At 38.9% G+C, this 13,747-nt stretch overlaps 2 protein-coding genes across 2 annotated transcripts; one reads left to right on the top strand and one right to left on the bottom strand.

Moving 5' to 3' along the window:
* Window positions 1-472: 472 nt before the first annotated feature.
* On the top strand, window positions 473-9,336 carry LOC140933276 (protein FAM204A-like). The gene is made up of 4 exons (XM_073382805.1): window positions 473-655; window positions 782-969; window positions 2,292-2,415; window positions 7,549-9,336. The coding sequence occupies exons 1-4, from the start codon at window positions 548-550 to the stop codon at window positions 7,786-7,788; spliced, it is 660 nt and encodes a 219-aa protein (XP_073238906.1). The 5' UTR covers window positions 473-547; the 3' UTR covers window positions 7,789-9,336.
* Window positions 9,337-11,365: 2,029 nt separating this feature from the next.
* LOC140933275 (protein phosphatase 1 regulatory subunit 3D-like) lies at window positions 11,366-12,654 on the bottom strand. Its single transcript, XM_073382804.1, has one exon. It carries the CDS (start codon window positions 12,448-12,450, stop codon window positions 11,776-11,778), a length of 675 nt encoding a protein of 224 aa, XP_073238905.1. The 5' UTR covers window positions 12,451-12,654; the 3' UTR covers window positions 11,366-11,775.
* Between the last annotated feature and the right edge of the window lie 1,093 nt (window positions 12,655-13,747).

The following is a 13,747-nucleotide window of genomic DNA, read 5'->3' as shown; positions in this document are numbered from 1 at the left end:
AATCAAGGAATTCGTTATAGAGAGGTTCGATATCCAGGTTCCACTGTACTATAAAACTGGTGTAAGATTGGAAAACTGTTCACCTATACCCCCTAACCTTACGTTAACACTGATTTTTAACTTGCGGCAAAATGTTTGATTAGGGGAGGGGTGGGTGGACAGTTTCCCAGAATCCAATAATAAAGCTTCAGTAAAACGGGCAACAACTACGGGCAACTTGTTTTGCAGCATTGCTGCAACATGAGTTGAAAAGCGATGTTGCACGTTTTACCACCCACATTCAAACCTGTGTACAAACTGATTTGTTGCAAGACAGGTTTAGTGTGAGTGGTAAAACGTGCAACATCGCTATTCAACTCTTTTTGCAGCAGTATTGCAAGACAAGTTGGATGTTTTTTGTTGTCAGTTTATCTCTGCTCTCAGAGAACACCCCATCTAATCCTCCCCCACTCATTCCTAGTCCTTCTTACTTGGCGCGGTGCCCAAGCGTAAGTAATCATGGCGTCCAAACAAAGATGGCGGTGGAAAATGTATTCTTGATACAGCGATGTATTCGAGCGTTCCTCCGCCGAATCAAGATTCTTCTGTAGCCAAAAAAGATGGTGAAAAAGACGAGAAAAATCCTCCGCGTGGTATATCCAAAGAGATGTGGGAGGTATTTATTTTAATTATGATTTATGGGAAAGTGAAAGCTTAAGTTTTAAATAAGCAATACTAGCTCTCTTACTCTTGGCGTACTTGCTGTTCTTCAGCTAATAACTAGGCGCCCCCTTCTTTCCAGAAATTTCAGCACTTAAAAGAAAGAAGAATCAAATTCTCTAAAACTTCAACGGCAAAGCGGATTAAAGACATTAGAAAGAAAGTCACGAACCCGGCAAATGATGAAGAATTAGCTATCCTTCGTGATCGTGATGTTGTCCATCAAGTAAGCAAGAAAAAGAAAGTGGATTCATCACAACAGCAAGAAAAGTAAGATGTTTCATTGCACATTAAGCAGTAGGCTTTTTTCAACTTGTTGTGAAACGCAACATGTAGAACTGCAACACAACTATGACTTCTTTCCTGTTATTATAAAAAAAAAAAAAGTTATCAGCATGAAAGTTGACTTCCCGGGGGGGGGGGGGGGGGAGGGTGGATTCCATATTAAAAGTGACGGGGATGCTCGTCGGAAAATTAAAATTAAACCCCTAAGGGAGACCAATGTGGGTGCAGTTCTAGCTTAAACTGACCCCTAAAGGAGACCATACTAAACAAGGATCTGAATATAATAAGTGCGAGGGATATCGTGTTTTTTGTTTAACGTTACATTACTGTGTGGCCAGTGTCACGGCTATTTTTGTAAATTTCTTTATGCACAGCCTGAAGTGATACCCAAATGGGCAAATAGAGTGACTTTCCATCCCAAACACCCTAAGTAAGACCAAAATCTGCAATTTACACCCCTAAATGAGACAGAACATCCCTGTCACTTTTATATAAGAGTCCCTGCAAGGTTGAATCATTCCATTATTAGGTTAGCCTGTTATAGATCTGCCTTTCCTCTCCATATGTTCCTTGTAGACAGCATTTATTAAAATTGTATAAGAAATTAACTTCCTGTGCCAGAGTGAGAGAAACATCGCAGAAAACTGGTATGTTTGATCCATGTGATACTATTTTAAATCTGGTCATGTGGAACAGAAAACAGAACTTGACACTCAACTGGATCCCATTTCTGCAAAATTGTTTACAATCTGCTCTATGTGAACTGTACATTTTGCAAGTTTGATACTTTGAATGGTAATGATGACTGATGGAGTTATTGAAATGTGATGCAATCTAATGTTCATGTTATTCACTTGGTATGGAGTTTAAGCAACCTCCCAACCTCAGCAATGATGTCAGGGATGGCAATGAGAATGAGAAAAATGCAAAAGGGTTTAGATTAACAAAACAGTGTTGCATGTGCATTGTACTTTTTTGTTCATTTCCTTGCCGTTGTTGCACGACAAGAAAACGATTTTCTTATTTTTCTAAAAGAAAAATTCGCCAACATTTTACAAACTGAAAATGATTGGATAAGAGGAATAGGCTACGAGTAGTTCCTCTTTTTTCTTGGTCTGTCAAGCAAAACGCCCGAGACACACAAATGACCATGTGCGTGACTGAAGGCGCGAGACAGGAGAGGCACGACAAAAGAGAGTTTGAAACAATGTGAATGAGAATTTATTTTTTCAATTGACAGTTTTGCTGCGATCACTGTCTTGGTTGCTCAAGCTCCCTAATATTAGTCTCTCATTACTGAACAATAGGAGCAAAGCCACAAAGGACAGTGAGAGAAGGTGGACTGAGCTGCGGCAGTATATGGAACCTGATAATCACATTTCTGCACCAGGACCATCTGAAGATTCCATTTATAAAAAACCTTCAATCAAGGTTTGCCCTCATTTCCTTCTGTATAAACCATTTAGTCCTTGTTTGGCTCTGCTGTATTTCGCTTTGTTGTACTAATCAAAGCAAAGATCAGGAGAATGAAGGATAAATCAAACAGGATCAAATTACGTAGTATAATTTTCTTTGTCTTCTTCACAAGATACATATTGGATTTTGTCATTATAAGGATAGCAAAGGAGAATTTGTAGTTTGATTTTAGGGATGAAAAGGCTAAATTGAAGTATACAAAGAAAATGTGGAGTATTTCGTTTAATGTAGTAGTATGGTGAATGCTCAAATTAGTGCCCTGAACACTTAATTTTCTAAGTGGTAAGGAGTGGGTGTGGAGGGGGGTGCTTATTTGAAGGCGGGTGCTACACTGTAAATCAAGCCTTTACAATAATATTAATTTACATAACTTCATATGAGTGAAACTTTCATAGTAGTTATTGCTGAGTGGGGCCTCATTGGCTACCTGAGATATTTAATGGAACCCCAGAATTATGGGGCTACCATGTTGAGCCATGTCCAGCCCTGGCCATGAAATCCAGAGTTTCTTCACTTCTTACTTAGTTCCACACTTCCCAGAGGTGTGGAAGTGTGGAAAAGTCCGACAAAGTAAGGATATTGTCTCACTTTCCCCCAGTCATGAACCCTTTGTCATTCTTTACTTAGTTCTACACTTCTCAGAGGTGTGGAAGTGTGGAAAAGTCCGACAAAGTAAGGATATTGTCTCACTTTCCCCCAGTCATGAACCCTTTGTCATTCTTTACTTAGTTCTACACTTCTCAGAGGTGTGGAAGTGTGGAAAAGTCCGACAAAGTAAGGATATTGTCGCACTTTTCCCCCAGTCATGAACCCTTTGTCATTCTTTACTTAGTTCTACACTTCTCAGAGATGTGGAAGTGTGGAAAAGTCCGACAAAGTAAGGATATTGTGGCACTTTTCCCCCAGTCATGAACCCTTTGTCATTCTTTACTTAGTTCTACACTTCCCAGAGGTGTGGAAGTGTGGAAAAGTCCGACAAAGTAAGGATATTGTCTCACTTTCCCCCAGTCATGAACCCTTTGTCATTCTTTACTTAGTTCTACACTTCCCAGAGGTGTGGAAGTGTGGAAAAGTCTGACAAAGTAAGGATATTGTCTCACTTTCCCCCAGTCATGAACCCTTTGTCATTCTTTACTTAGTTCTACACTTCTCAGAGGTGTGGAAGTGTGGAAAAGTCCGACAAAGTAAGGATATTGTGGCACTTTTCCCCCAGTCATGAACCCTTTGTCATTCTTTACTTAGTTCTACACTTCCCAGAGGTGTGGAAGCGTGGAAAAGTCTGACAAAGTAAGGATAATGTCACACTTTTCCCCAGTCATGAACCCTTTGTCATTCTTTACCTTGTTCCACACTTCTCAGAGGTGTGGAACTGTGGAATAGTCTGACAAAGTAAGGATATTGTCGCACTTTTCCCCCTGTTAAGAACCCTTTGTCATTCTTTACTTAGTTCCACACTTCTCGGAGATGTGGAAGGGTAGAATAGTCTGACAAGTTGAGTTTAATGTTGCACTTCCCTGAGTCACGAGAAGCTCAGTGCGCTTTATGAGCACTTGGTTTTATTTCAGTATGGTTTTTTACATTTTTCCTTAAGAACTGTTTTTATTTTGAATAGCAGATGTAACCATTGTTTCAATGCCAGCTGTTGAAAGAAACTTAAAGTTAAGAAATCCGATCTCCAACCAAGCTTTCTTCCTTATCAGTACGGGTTCAAATTTGATAATAGTTAGATTACGCCATATAGCCACTGTTTCGCAGTTTTTCCTCTTCTCTAAAGTTATGTAAATGCTGGACATAAATTATGAAGAAGAAGCAACGCCACGCTCGGAGGCGAGCGGCTCGAGGCCAAGAAACCTCGAAAAAGAATTCACCTAAGGGTGACTCTCTAAAGACGAAGAGGAGGGTGGACCATGCAAATATTTTAGTATTGTCACGTGCAGTAGAGATAACGTAAATATTCCCGACCCTATAACACGCACCTAAACAGTGATCCCCCCTTTCCACAGAGAGATCTGCAGGTAGCTACTCTAGGCCGATAAGTCACAATTATTACTTTCTACAGAATGCTGTATATTTTTAGACCAATTTAGGTCATGAACCTGATGAAGGAATAGAACAATAACAATTGATTTGCGCATTTATAAACTTTATCAAGTTGATCTTAAAGCGGAAGATAGAACGCACGTACTCTGCATTCTTTACTGCCTCTTTTTAGCGTTGTTTTTTTGCGTTGTTGACTGTTGTACCCAATTGAAAGCTCCCGGGGTTAAGATTCTTTGTGTATTGTATTTGCGTTATGATGTGGCATTCACATTTAAATGATATGAAATTCCTAAAACAAAACGTTTTATACCCAAAGGGTTTGAATTGGGTGCGACAGTGAGTCAGCCGAATAGATCTATAGGAACGAGAAAACCCAGAATAAGACGTCTGACATATGGCACATTAAGATGAAAAATTTCAAACATAAAAATCCATAGATGAGATGACGTTGTTGAGGTTTCCGTTGAAAAATAAATAAATAAATAAACGAAGATAAAGGACTGACGGGGACTTCGTGACAGAGAAAAGGTAGGCTTGTTTTATGGTCGGGTATTCAAACAGATGGCAGTGAAACAAGGCTAATATCTTCTAGTCATAGAATTGTTGTCTAAACTTAAAATAGCATTTAAAAAGATGTAAAACGAGTTGCAGGAATAAAACCAACAAATACTCCCACTGCGCTTTACTCTCTTTTCATACATAGGAGTGTAACTAAGGAAAGAATGTCAAGGGATTCGTGACTGGGGGGAAAGTGCGACAATATCCTGACTCTGTCAGACTATTTCATACTTCCACACCTCTGAGAAGTGTAGAACTAAGTAAAGAATGACAGTGGTTTCGTATGACCAGGGGAAAAGTGTAACATTATCCTGACTTTGTCAGACTTTTCCACACTTCCACACCTCTGAGAAGTGTAGAACTAAGTAAAGAATGACAAGGGGTTCTTAACAGGGGGAAAAGTGCGACAATATCCTTACTTTGGCAGACTTTTCCACACTTCCACACCTCGGAGAAGTGTAGAACTAAGTAAAGAATGACAGTGGTTTCATATGACCAGGGGAAAAGTGTGACATTATCCTGGCTTTGTCAGACTTTTCCACACTTCCACACCTCTGAGAAGTGTAGAACTAAGTAAAGAATGACAAAGGGTTCTTAACAGGGGGAAAAGTGCAACAATATCCATACTTTGTCAGACTTTTCCACACTTCCAGACTTCTGAGAAGTGTGGAACTAAGTAAAGAACGACCTAGGGTTCATGACTGGGGAAAAGTGTGACATTATCCTTACTTTGTCGGACTTTTCCACACTTCCAGACCTCTGAGAAGTGTGGAACTAAGTAAAGAATGACAAAGGGTTCATGACTGGGGGAAAGTGCGACAATATCCTTACTTTGTCAGACTTTTCCACACTTCCAGACCTCTGAGAAGTGTGGAACTACGTAAAGAATGACAAAGGGTTCATGACTGGGGAAAAGTGTGACATTATCCTTACTTTGTCAGACTTTTCCACACTTCCACACCTCTGGGAAGTGTGGAACTAAGTAAAGAATGACAAAGGGTTCGTGACTGGGGAAAAGTGTGACATTATCCTTACTTTGTCAGACTTTTCCACACTTCCACACCTCTGGGAAGTGTGGAACTAAGTAAAGAATGACAAAGGGTTCATGACTGGGGGAAAGTGCGACAATATCCTTACTTTGTCAGACTTTTCCACACTTCCACACCTCTGGGAAGTGTAGAACTAAGTAAAGAATGACAAAGGGTTCATGACTGGGGGAAAGTGCGACATTATCCTTACTTTGTCAGACTTTTCCACACTTCCACACCTCTGGGAAGTGTAGAACTAAGTAAAGAATTACAAGGGGTTAGTGCCTGTGGGAAAAGTGCGACATTATCCTTACTTTCTCATACTTTTCCACACTTCCACACCTCTGGGAAGTGTAGAACTAAGTAAAGAATTACAAGGGGTTAGTGCCTGTGGGAAAAGTGCGACAATATCCTTACTTTCTCATACTTTTCCACACTTCCACACCTCTGAGAAGTGTGGAACTAAGTATGAAAAAGGAAAGTATGGATCTTGTGGCCAGCACTGGACATTTGTGACCATGTTTTAGTTTCTGTTGGTTTTATGTAAGTTTGAGTTCCTAGTTTATTTAGGTAATAAATATTCATAACTCTTTTGCATTATTTTATTCGATGAAACATTCCCGTTTTTGAAAAGGATGTGCAATTCTGTTTTTACTATCACACATCACGCTATCAAACCATTCAACACAGAATGTAAAGAATGTGGGAAAAGAGAAAAGATAAATATGCAAAAAGCCTCAACAAGAATCGGGTCTGTGGAATACATTGTACATTGTATTTTTTTGTGTGAGATACTCGGAACAATGTTTTCTAAAATTTATAAAGCTGTGTATGGAGGTGTCATGTTGGTGTACCTTTGAGGGGCACAAATATGGCAACCAGAAACCAACAGAAACATTTTTGTTTGAGTTTTTCTACAAAAGCGTGAATTTATGGCTTGACGAACTCTTAAAGTTTAAAGTCATATTTGTTCTGAGACAAGTAATCTCCAAAAATTGGTAATGTTATTAACCTGCATGAGAGCCTTCCTGGTTGCTGTCTAAATGCTGCGTCCTCTATTGGAAAACGAAGAACCCTTTCAAACCAAAACAAATGTTCACATAAACGTGTTCAGCTGCTGCAATACCCCCATCAAAGTATACACTCAGAAGAATTGATAATTCTGTCATTTGAATTTTGGTAACGTCATGTGGAAACTGGGAATAGGTGGTTTATCCTTCAGAAGTACATGTATTTAATAAATGTATGAACTCAATTGTGTTATGGTTTAGTCGATTTATTTGTTTCAATGGTGTCGACAAATGAGACTTCACTATAACTACTTATTTGCAATCTTTAGGTGTCACATTTGTGTTTTAATACATAATATTACTATAAAACAATAGTATTTTCTGTGCAACTTTCTCATTTTTGAGGCCAAGAGAAGTATATTTAACTTATACATTAATATAATGACTTTTAGGATCAAATAGAAGAAAGTCTGGAGGCTGCTGTCAAAGAAAGGAGGTTTGAGGTAGCCGAAGAACTCAATAAAAAGCTGATGGAGCACAACTTTGCAGTGAAGGTGGCTGAGGCAGTTGAATGCAGAGATTATGCCAAACGGAAAGCAGTTGATGAAGAAAGAACTAAGAAGAGAAAAAGGTCAAGGCCATATTGGGCATTTGAACAGAAAGCAAGATGGGAAAGCAAAGGGAATATGTAGAAGAGGAAATAATTTAAAAACAAAGACAAATTCAGGCTGCTGCAGGCGACCTGAAAGGCGTAATTGATTCTTTATCTGTTTTAATTCAAACCAAGTTACCTAGAGTTAACTCTTGCCGAACTGCGTTTCTCCAGATTTACGAAAAATGTGGGTTATCGTTTTACATATTTCTGGTTTGTAAATATTGCATTTGGCATAACATTTCCACTTTAGTAACAAGTTCCATCTGTTATACATGCACCATGGAATAGAAATCTGAGTCTGCTCCATCCCCACGATCTGAACGCCTGGAACAGGCTAGTACATTACTAAGAGTACTCAGTGTACCGCCATTGAAATATTTCAGTAATACCATTGCTTTCTCTTTCGCTTCGTTTCTAACTTAAAATATAGTTTTTCTATCCTCATTTTTACCTTTCCCCCATACAAGTGGTTCGGCAAACTTTCAAGCGTTTGTAATTAAATTACGGCTGAGTAACACCAGCGGAAGACCAGGGTGAGGGTCAGGAAATCCTTCCTCAAGAGCTAAACAGTGACATTTGTTGTAACAGTGCTTGGAACTAATCCCGTTTTGTTTTCTTTTCCTTTTTTTATTTAAGAAAATGGGATATGGGCATTTATGAGCCACCTTCCTTCACAAGAGGAACTTTTGCAAATCGGATCACATAGTGTTTTGCATTTCCTAATACTGTCGCCCCTCTCTCCTTCGCAGAAGCTCCTGCTGGGTAACCCAATAGAAATAACAATAATCGAAAAGTAGAAAGCGCGGAGGACATCGTGCCCCGCGCGCTTTCTTTTTTCCTTCTTTCCAGACTCTCCGCGACACAAAGAGTCCAAAGAGGCCTCCTCTGCGCCGGAGAGGAGAGCCGTCGCCTTTGTTTGAACGGTTATTGCGTTTGACTCGCTACGTTCATAAATGTCCTTAAATTCATGTCACCTAATACATTACTCTGCTTATCACACTCAATAACTTATACAACGATAGAGCTATTTTAATACACTTAGAAGACTTTAAAAGACTTCTTGAGATTAAACATTAACTGCTACAGATAAGCCCGCCTGCGCGACGGGCGTCGCAAGGGGAGGGGAAATTAAGGCGGGAAAAGAGAGAAGGGACTGATGATTCCCCTTTCCATTTCGCTCTTTACTCCCGCTCCCCTTCCCAGCCTTTTTTGCGCCTGCCATACAGGCAACCATCGATGGCCAGGGCAAAAAACGAATGTCAATGAATATAGTTATACACGCACTTACCCTTCCCCACGTTTAGAAACGAAGCGTCGTTTCCTTTCGTCCTTCATATCAAATCCCCGCTCCTGTCCCCTCTTTTGACACCTAGTGCGTGCTGTAATGTCTCCCCTTTTGACCGGGTAGAACTCCACCACTCCCCGGGTAATCCTGGAATTGGCCATGTTAAATGGCCGCTATCTCCCGCTTTGCGCATGTCCGTTTGCAGCCGTTTACTTGCGTATCAAGACAGGTTTAATCGAGCTTTATCCTCTGTTGGTTTGATACAGCTTTGTAACAATAAAAAAGACCATTTTCATCTCATGTCATTTGCCAACAGGACTGGCGTAATGACGGTTTCTTTTGCACCAGATTTACATTTTTTTTAATAATGGCAATAATACAGGTTTCACCCGTATTCGGGGAACACTTTAATAGGGGCCAACAATTCCTATAAAGAGTGTGGATGATAGTCTACCCTAAAACCACCTCCCCTATGATGTACTTACTTTAGCTTCAAGTAAACAAAAGAAGACAGTGAAATTAGTATGTATGGTAAAACTGATTGTGCGTACAAGCAAGTCTACCACCTACATGTACTTCAAGGGTCAGTGGACTCTCCACACCTAGCATTTTAACATTTTTCACGCATCAGACACCGTTTCCCTTCGTGATACAATCATTAAGAGATCAAAGTTTCAGCGATATTTTGCAGTTGTTTATATGTTCTTAAAATAAACACTAATATTGATGCATAATTGTGAAAGCTTACGTACGAAAGTTACAATATTAATTACTGATCTAAGCGTCTTTTTAGACAATAGGATGTTATATAATTTTTCATAACAAAAAAACTCAAACGTGACTTGTTTAGTTTACTTATAAACACCATGGTAATAAATCTTTTCTGAGTTTCATGATCATTGTTCTTTTTTTTTGCATTTATGTTTATTTCATGTTGTAGCTTGTATATTGACTTGCTTGTCATTTAATGAATCGAACATGGCACAGCTAGTGAAAACTGAGTAATTAATAATTTCATGGTAAACGTTGTGATCTTTACGAGTGCCATTATATAACGTTTAATGTAAATATGACTCATATTGATTTAACCAATTAACACTGAATTTTAAGTAAAAACCAGAAAACACACACCTTAGGCAGCCACCTTTTGGTAAATATTCTCCCGTCCCACTAGCACTATGATAGAAAGAAAGACTGAAGTCGTATCATTCACTCAAGAAGATTGTCAAGTGCTTATTGTCCTTCATATTGTTGTGAAATAAAGTAATGCTTAAGTACTTTTTACTAGGTAAACAATCAACAACCATAAAATAGTTGATATGTCGGCTGTCAACACTTTTGTTACATGGATGTACGTTCGTCTGCGTGAGAGGCTAGACTTTGCCGGGATCATAATTTTTTGAGACAATTAACATCCATTGCTAAAAGGAACGTTTAAATTTTGAGTGCAGTACTGATTTGCAAGTCGCAGTTTGCATGTAATCTTTATTGCAAGGGTGACCAGCGTCTCTTGCAGGATTTGTTGAATTGAGGGTCTTGAAAGGATAGTAGAGACTGACGTCAGGAAAGCTCAATTACTATCTGGTAGCCTGGAACCGGGGAAACAATCAGGGGCTGTAGATTGTAATAAATTGATATTGCGAATAGTAATACAATAATAGTCATATTTTTACGTGAAAATTACGAAACAATTACATTAGTTTGTAAAATGGAAAACAACGTGTTTTCGATCCATATGGTAAGCACGGTTTATTTCATATTAGGTATTTTGAGAACGAACCTCTGGAGCCAGGGTATCCAAAATGGTTTTCAATGAAGGTGATTGATCATACTACAAAGATAAGCTGTATGTTAGCTCACCTTTGCTACTTGCAGTAAGTGGACTGAGGCACTATTTTGCCGGTCACCACTCACCAATCTCTTGTATTAAACACCTAAAAATTTCAGCCAATCATGGACACGTTAAGTCGATTAAAATCTAACTGGTTTTCGTGACTTACTTTCTCACAGTGTCCCGATTAATTTTTTTTGACCCAGGGCCAAAGAAGTTCCGCACCCAGAAAATTCGACAATAAATAGAGTTCATTTCTACGAATTTCTTCAGTCTCCCCATCCGGATTGAGTTTGTTTAGTCGTGCATGACCAAATGCTCCAGAACAATCGGAGTCCCATCGATTCTCGATCTGTATACAGTAATTTTTTTCAACTCTTCATTAATCGTTCACGATTAGAATATTTTCTACCACATGGTTTGTCTATTTCACTAACCGCACAAATTAAATCCACGAAATTTTTGCGAATTCAATAAGTTTGTAACCAAACAACAATATTGTTAAATTAACCGTTTATCAGCGGTGTTAAAACATGCCCAATATTAACAAGAAATATTTCATCTTTTATTTTAAGGGTTGAAACTGAGTACTACCCAAACAGGGGCCAAACTGACAAGATCAACTGTTACACGCGGACACATTCTTTCTTCTTTAGGAACAGTCGACATGGTTACAATAATCCAAGAAAGTCTTGCTTAACTCAACCTCGGCTCTGAAAAGCTGCTTAAACGAAATTACCACAACAATTAAATAACAAAATCCTGGTTCCAAATTGCCCGGAATATATACGAATCGAGTCCAATTTTTAACAACAACCAATGTCTGTCAAAGCGACCCAGTTTTGACAACCTTTAATAGACTTACAAATCTTTGACGAAAGAAAAACTGAACAAATGAGAAAATTTCCCTAAAATCTAAGGCCAACGTATCTGTTTTGTGTATTATATTCTAAACTATTATATTTGCAAAGCCAGTCTCTAGATTTCCACTGATGTGACGGCGCAAAACACAGAAGCCGGTAATTATCGCCGCTATTGTTGTCCCAAAATTCTACTCCAAGGACTTTATAGCAAATGGCGAACTCCAACTTGCAGTCTTTAAGGAGAGTCGTAGGTATTGGCATCTCGAAGGAGAAAGTGTCTGTGAATCCTGCATGCGATTCTTCGACGTACTGTCCGACGACATCACGACAACTAGACCAGCCGTCTATTGTGTAGCGAACTGTGACTTTCTTATGGTAGGCTAAATTTCGAACTTTCACGGTTCCAAGTACACCAAAGTCTCTTACTACTATCGTTTCTAACGAAACATTCAATCTGTTGAGATTTTCATTGAAGTCATGTCTTTTCAGTGGTTGAATGAAGTTTAGTAGTTTGGCATTTTTTAAATCCTGAAACGCGCACCAACTTCGCGGTGACAATCTGGCTTTCGGTGGAGCAGGTGTTGGTAAATAAACGACAGAAACGAGAGAAAGTCCCATTGAATCCGCAAAGCGAACTTTTCTCTCTTTCTTTGAAAGTTCTGTGTCACTCTTGCTGCAGGAAGTACTTAGTGTAACTTCACAAGATTGTGTTGGGGGCATGTTATTCCTGACTACTCACGAATACGAAACGATCTTCTTCAATGAAGCTTGTAGTTGACACGGACTTTCACATAAGTAGGCGCTACTCCAATCGTAGAACCTTCACTCAATCAAAGAAGGACGGCTTGTTTGCTAACAGATAAAAGTTTACGAGACTTCCTGAACTTCCACTGACGCTTTAATCTTCCGTCCTCGACTCTTCCACGTTCGTTAACGTCACGAAAATACATTATTTTTCCTGAAGTGATGTTTATGAGACACGAAACCCGGATTTTTGCACGTGAATGTAGTTCAACCACACAAGGTTTAACCAATCGCTGTCCACCTATAATTAAAATCACCACGTGATTCTACGCTAATGTTTACATTATCACGTGGTTATGTGTAGTGGTGTGAACGGCGATTTTGCAATCCGAAGGAAAAAAAATTACTTCTCGCTGAATTCTTTGATTGTAATCGAGGATTGTGTTTCTACTACTGCTGCAATATCGTTTGGAATGATATGACGGTATCAAAGACACGGATTAATGAAAAATCGTTGAAATTTCTGCATTTATTCCTGGAACCGATCACTCCTGATCTTGAATGGAAATAAAACGTTTCGGACGAAACTTTTAAAAATTAATTGAAGTAATAGAGTAATGGTTAACTGTTAGATCCATTTTAACTAAGGAAAGAGTTCGGGAACTTTTAAGCGTAACAACGCTGAAAACAGAAAACCCAGGACCTGATAAAACGAATAATATTATATATTGTTTGAAGATATATAAATTGAAATCATTAGGACTAGTTCGATTAGCATGTATTTTTAAAGGGAACAATACGGATCAACAAAACAACCTCAGCGAAATGGCATTATCTGCTAAAAATTCCCATATAATACGATACTGGTTTGTCAAAAATACGTGACTAAACGATAAATTGAGTCGGCTGGTAGCTTCGAAATCCCTTTATTAATTTTCTTTGTTGTCTTTTGAACCGTCATGACCTGCGTTACCGCGTTCGAACTTGTTATATAACTTTTCGCGCCACGTGGAGCCCCTCTTCTCACGTGCATCCGTTATACCTTGTACCCCGCTTGTACCTTTCCTTGTATAAGTCTTGTACCTTGGTACTAAAACATTCTGTGACTCGACCAGCAACGATGAGTGATATGTCCGGTAAAAAGGTCCGGTTTTGTTAACGGAAGAAGGTTTAATTTTTGTTGAACGATGTTTGCTGTTTAGTAAATGCTTTGAAAGCAAGAGGGCAGATCGATTGCAAATTGATTAAATAAAACCAATATTTTCAAACTTTA

The sequence above is a fragment of the Porites lutea genome, chromosome 4, assembly GCF_958299795.1.
Source record: "Porites lutea chromosome 4, jaPorLute2.1, whole genome shotgun sequence".
NCBI classification, from domain to species: domain Eukaryota; kingdom Metazoa; phylum Cnidaria; class Anthozoa; order Scleractinia; family Poritidae; genus Porites; species Porites lutea.
Note: the sequence above shows the minus strand (reverse complement) of the source record. Positions and strands in the feature narration are given on the sequence as shown.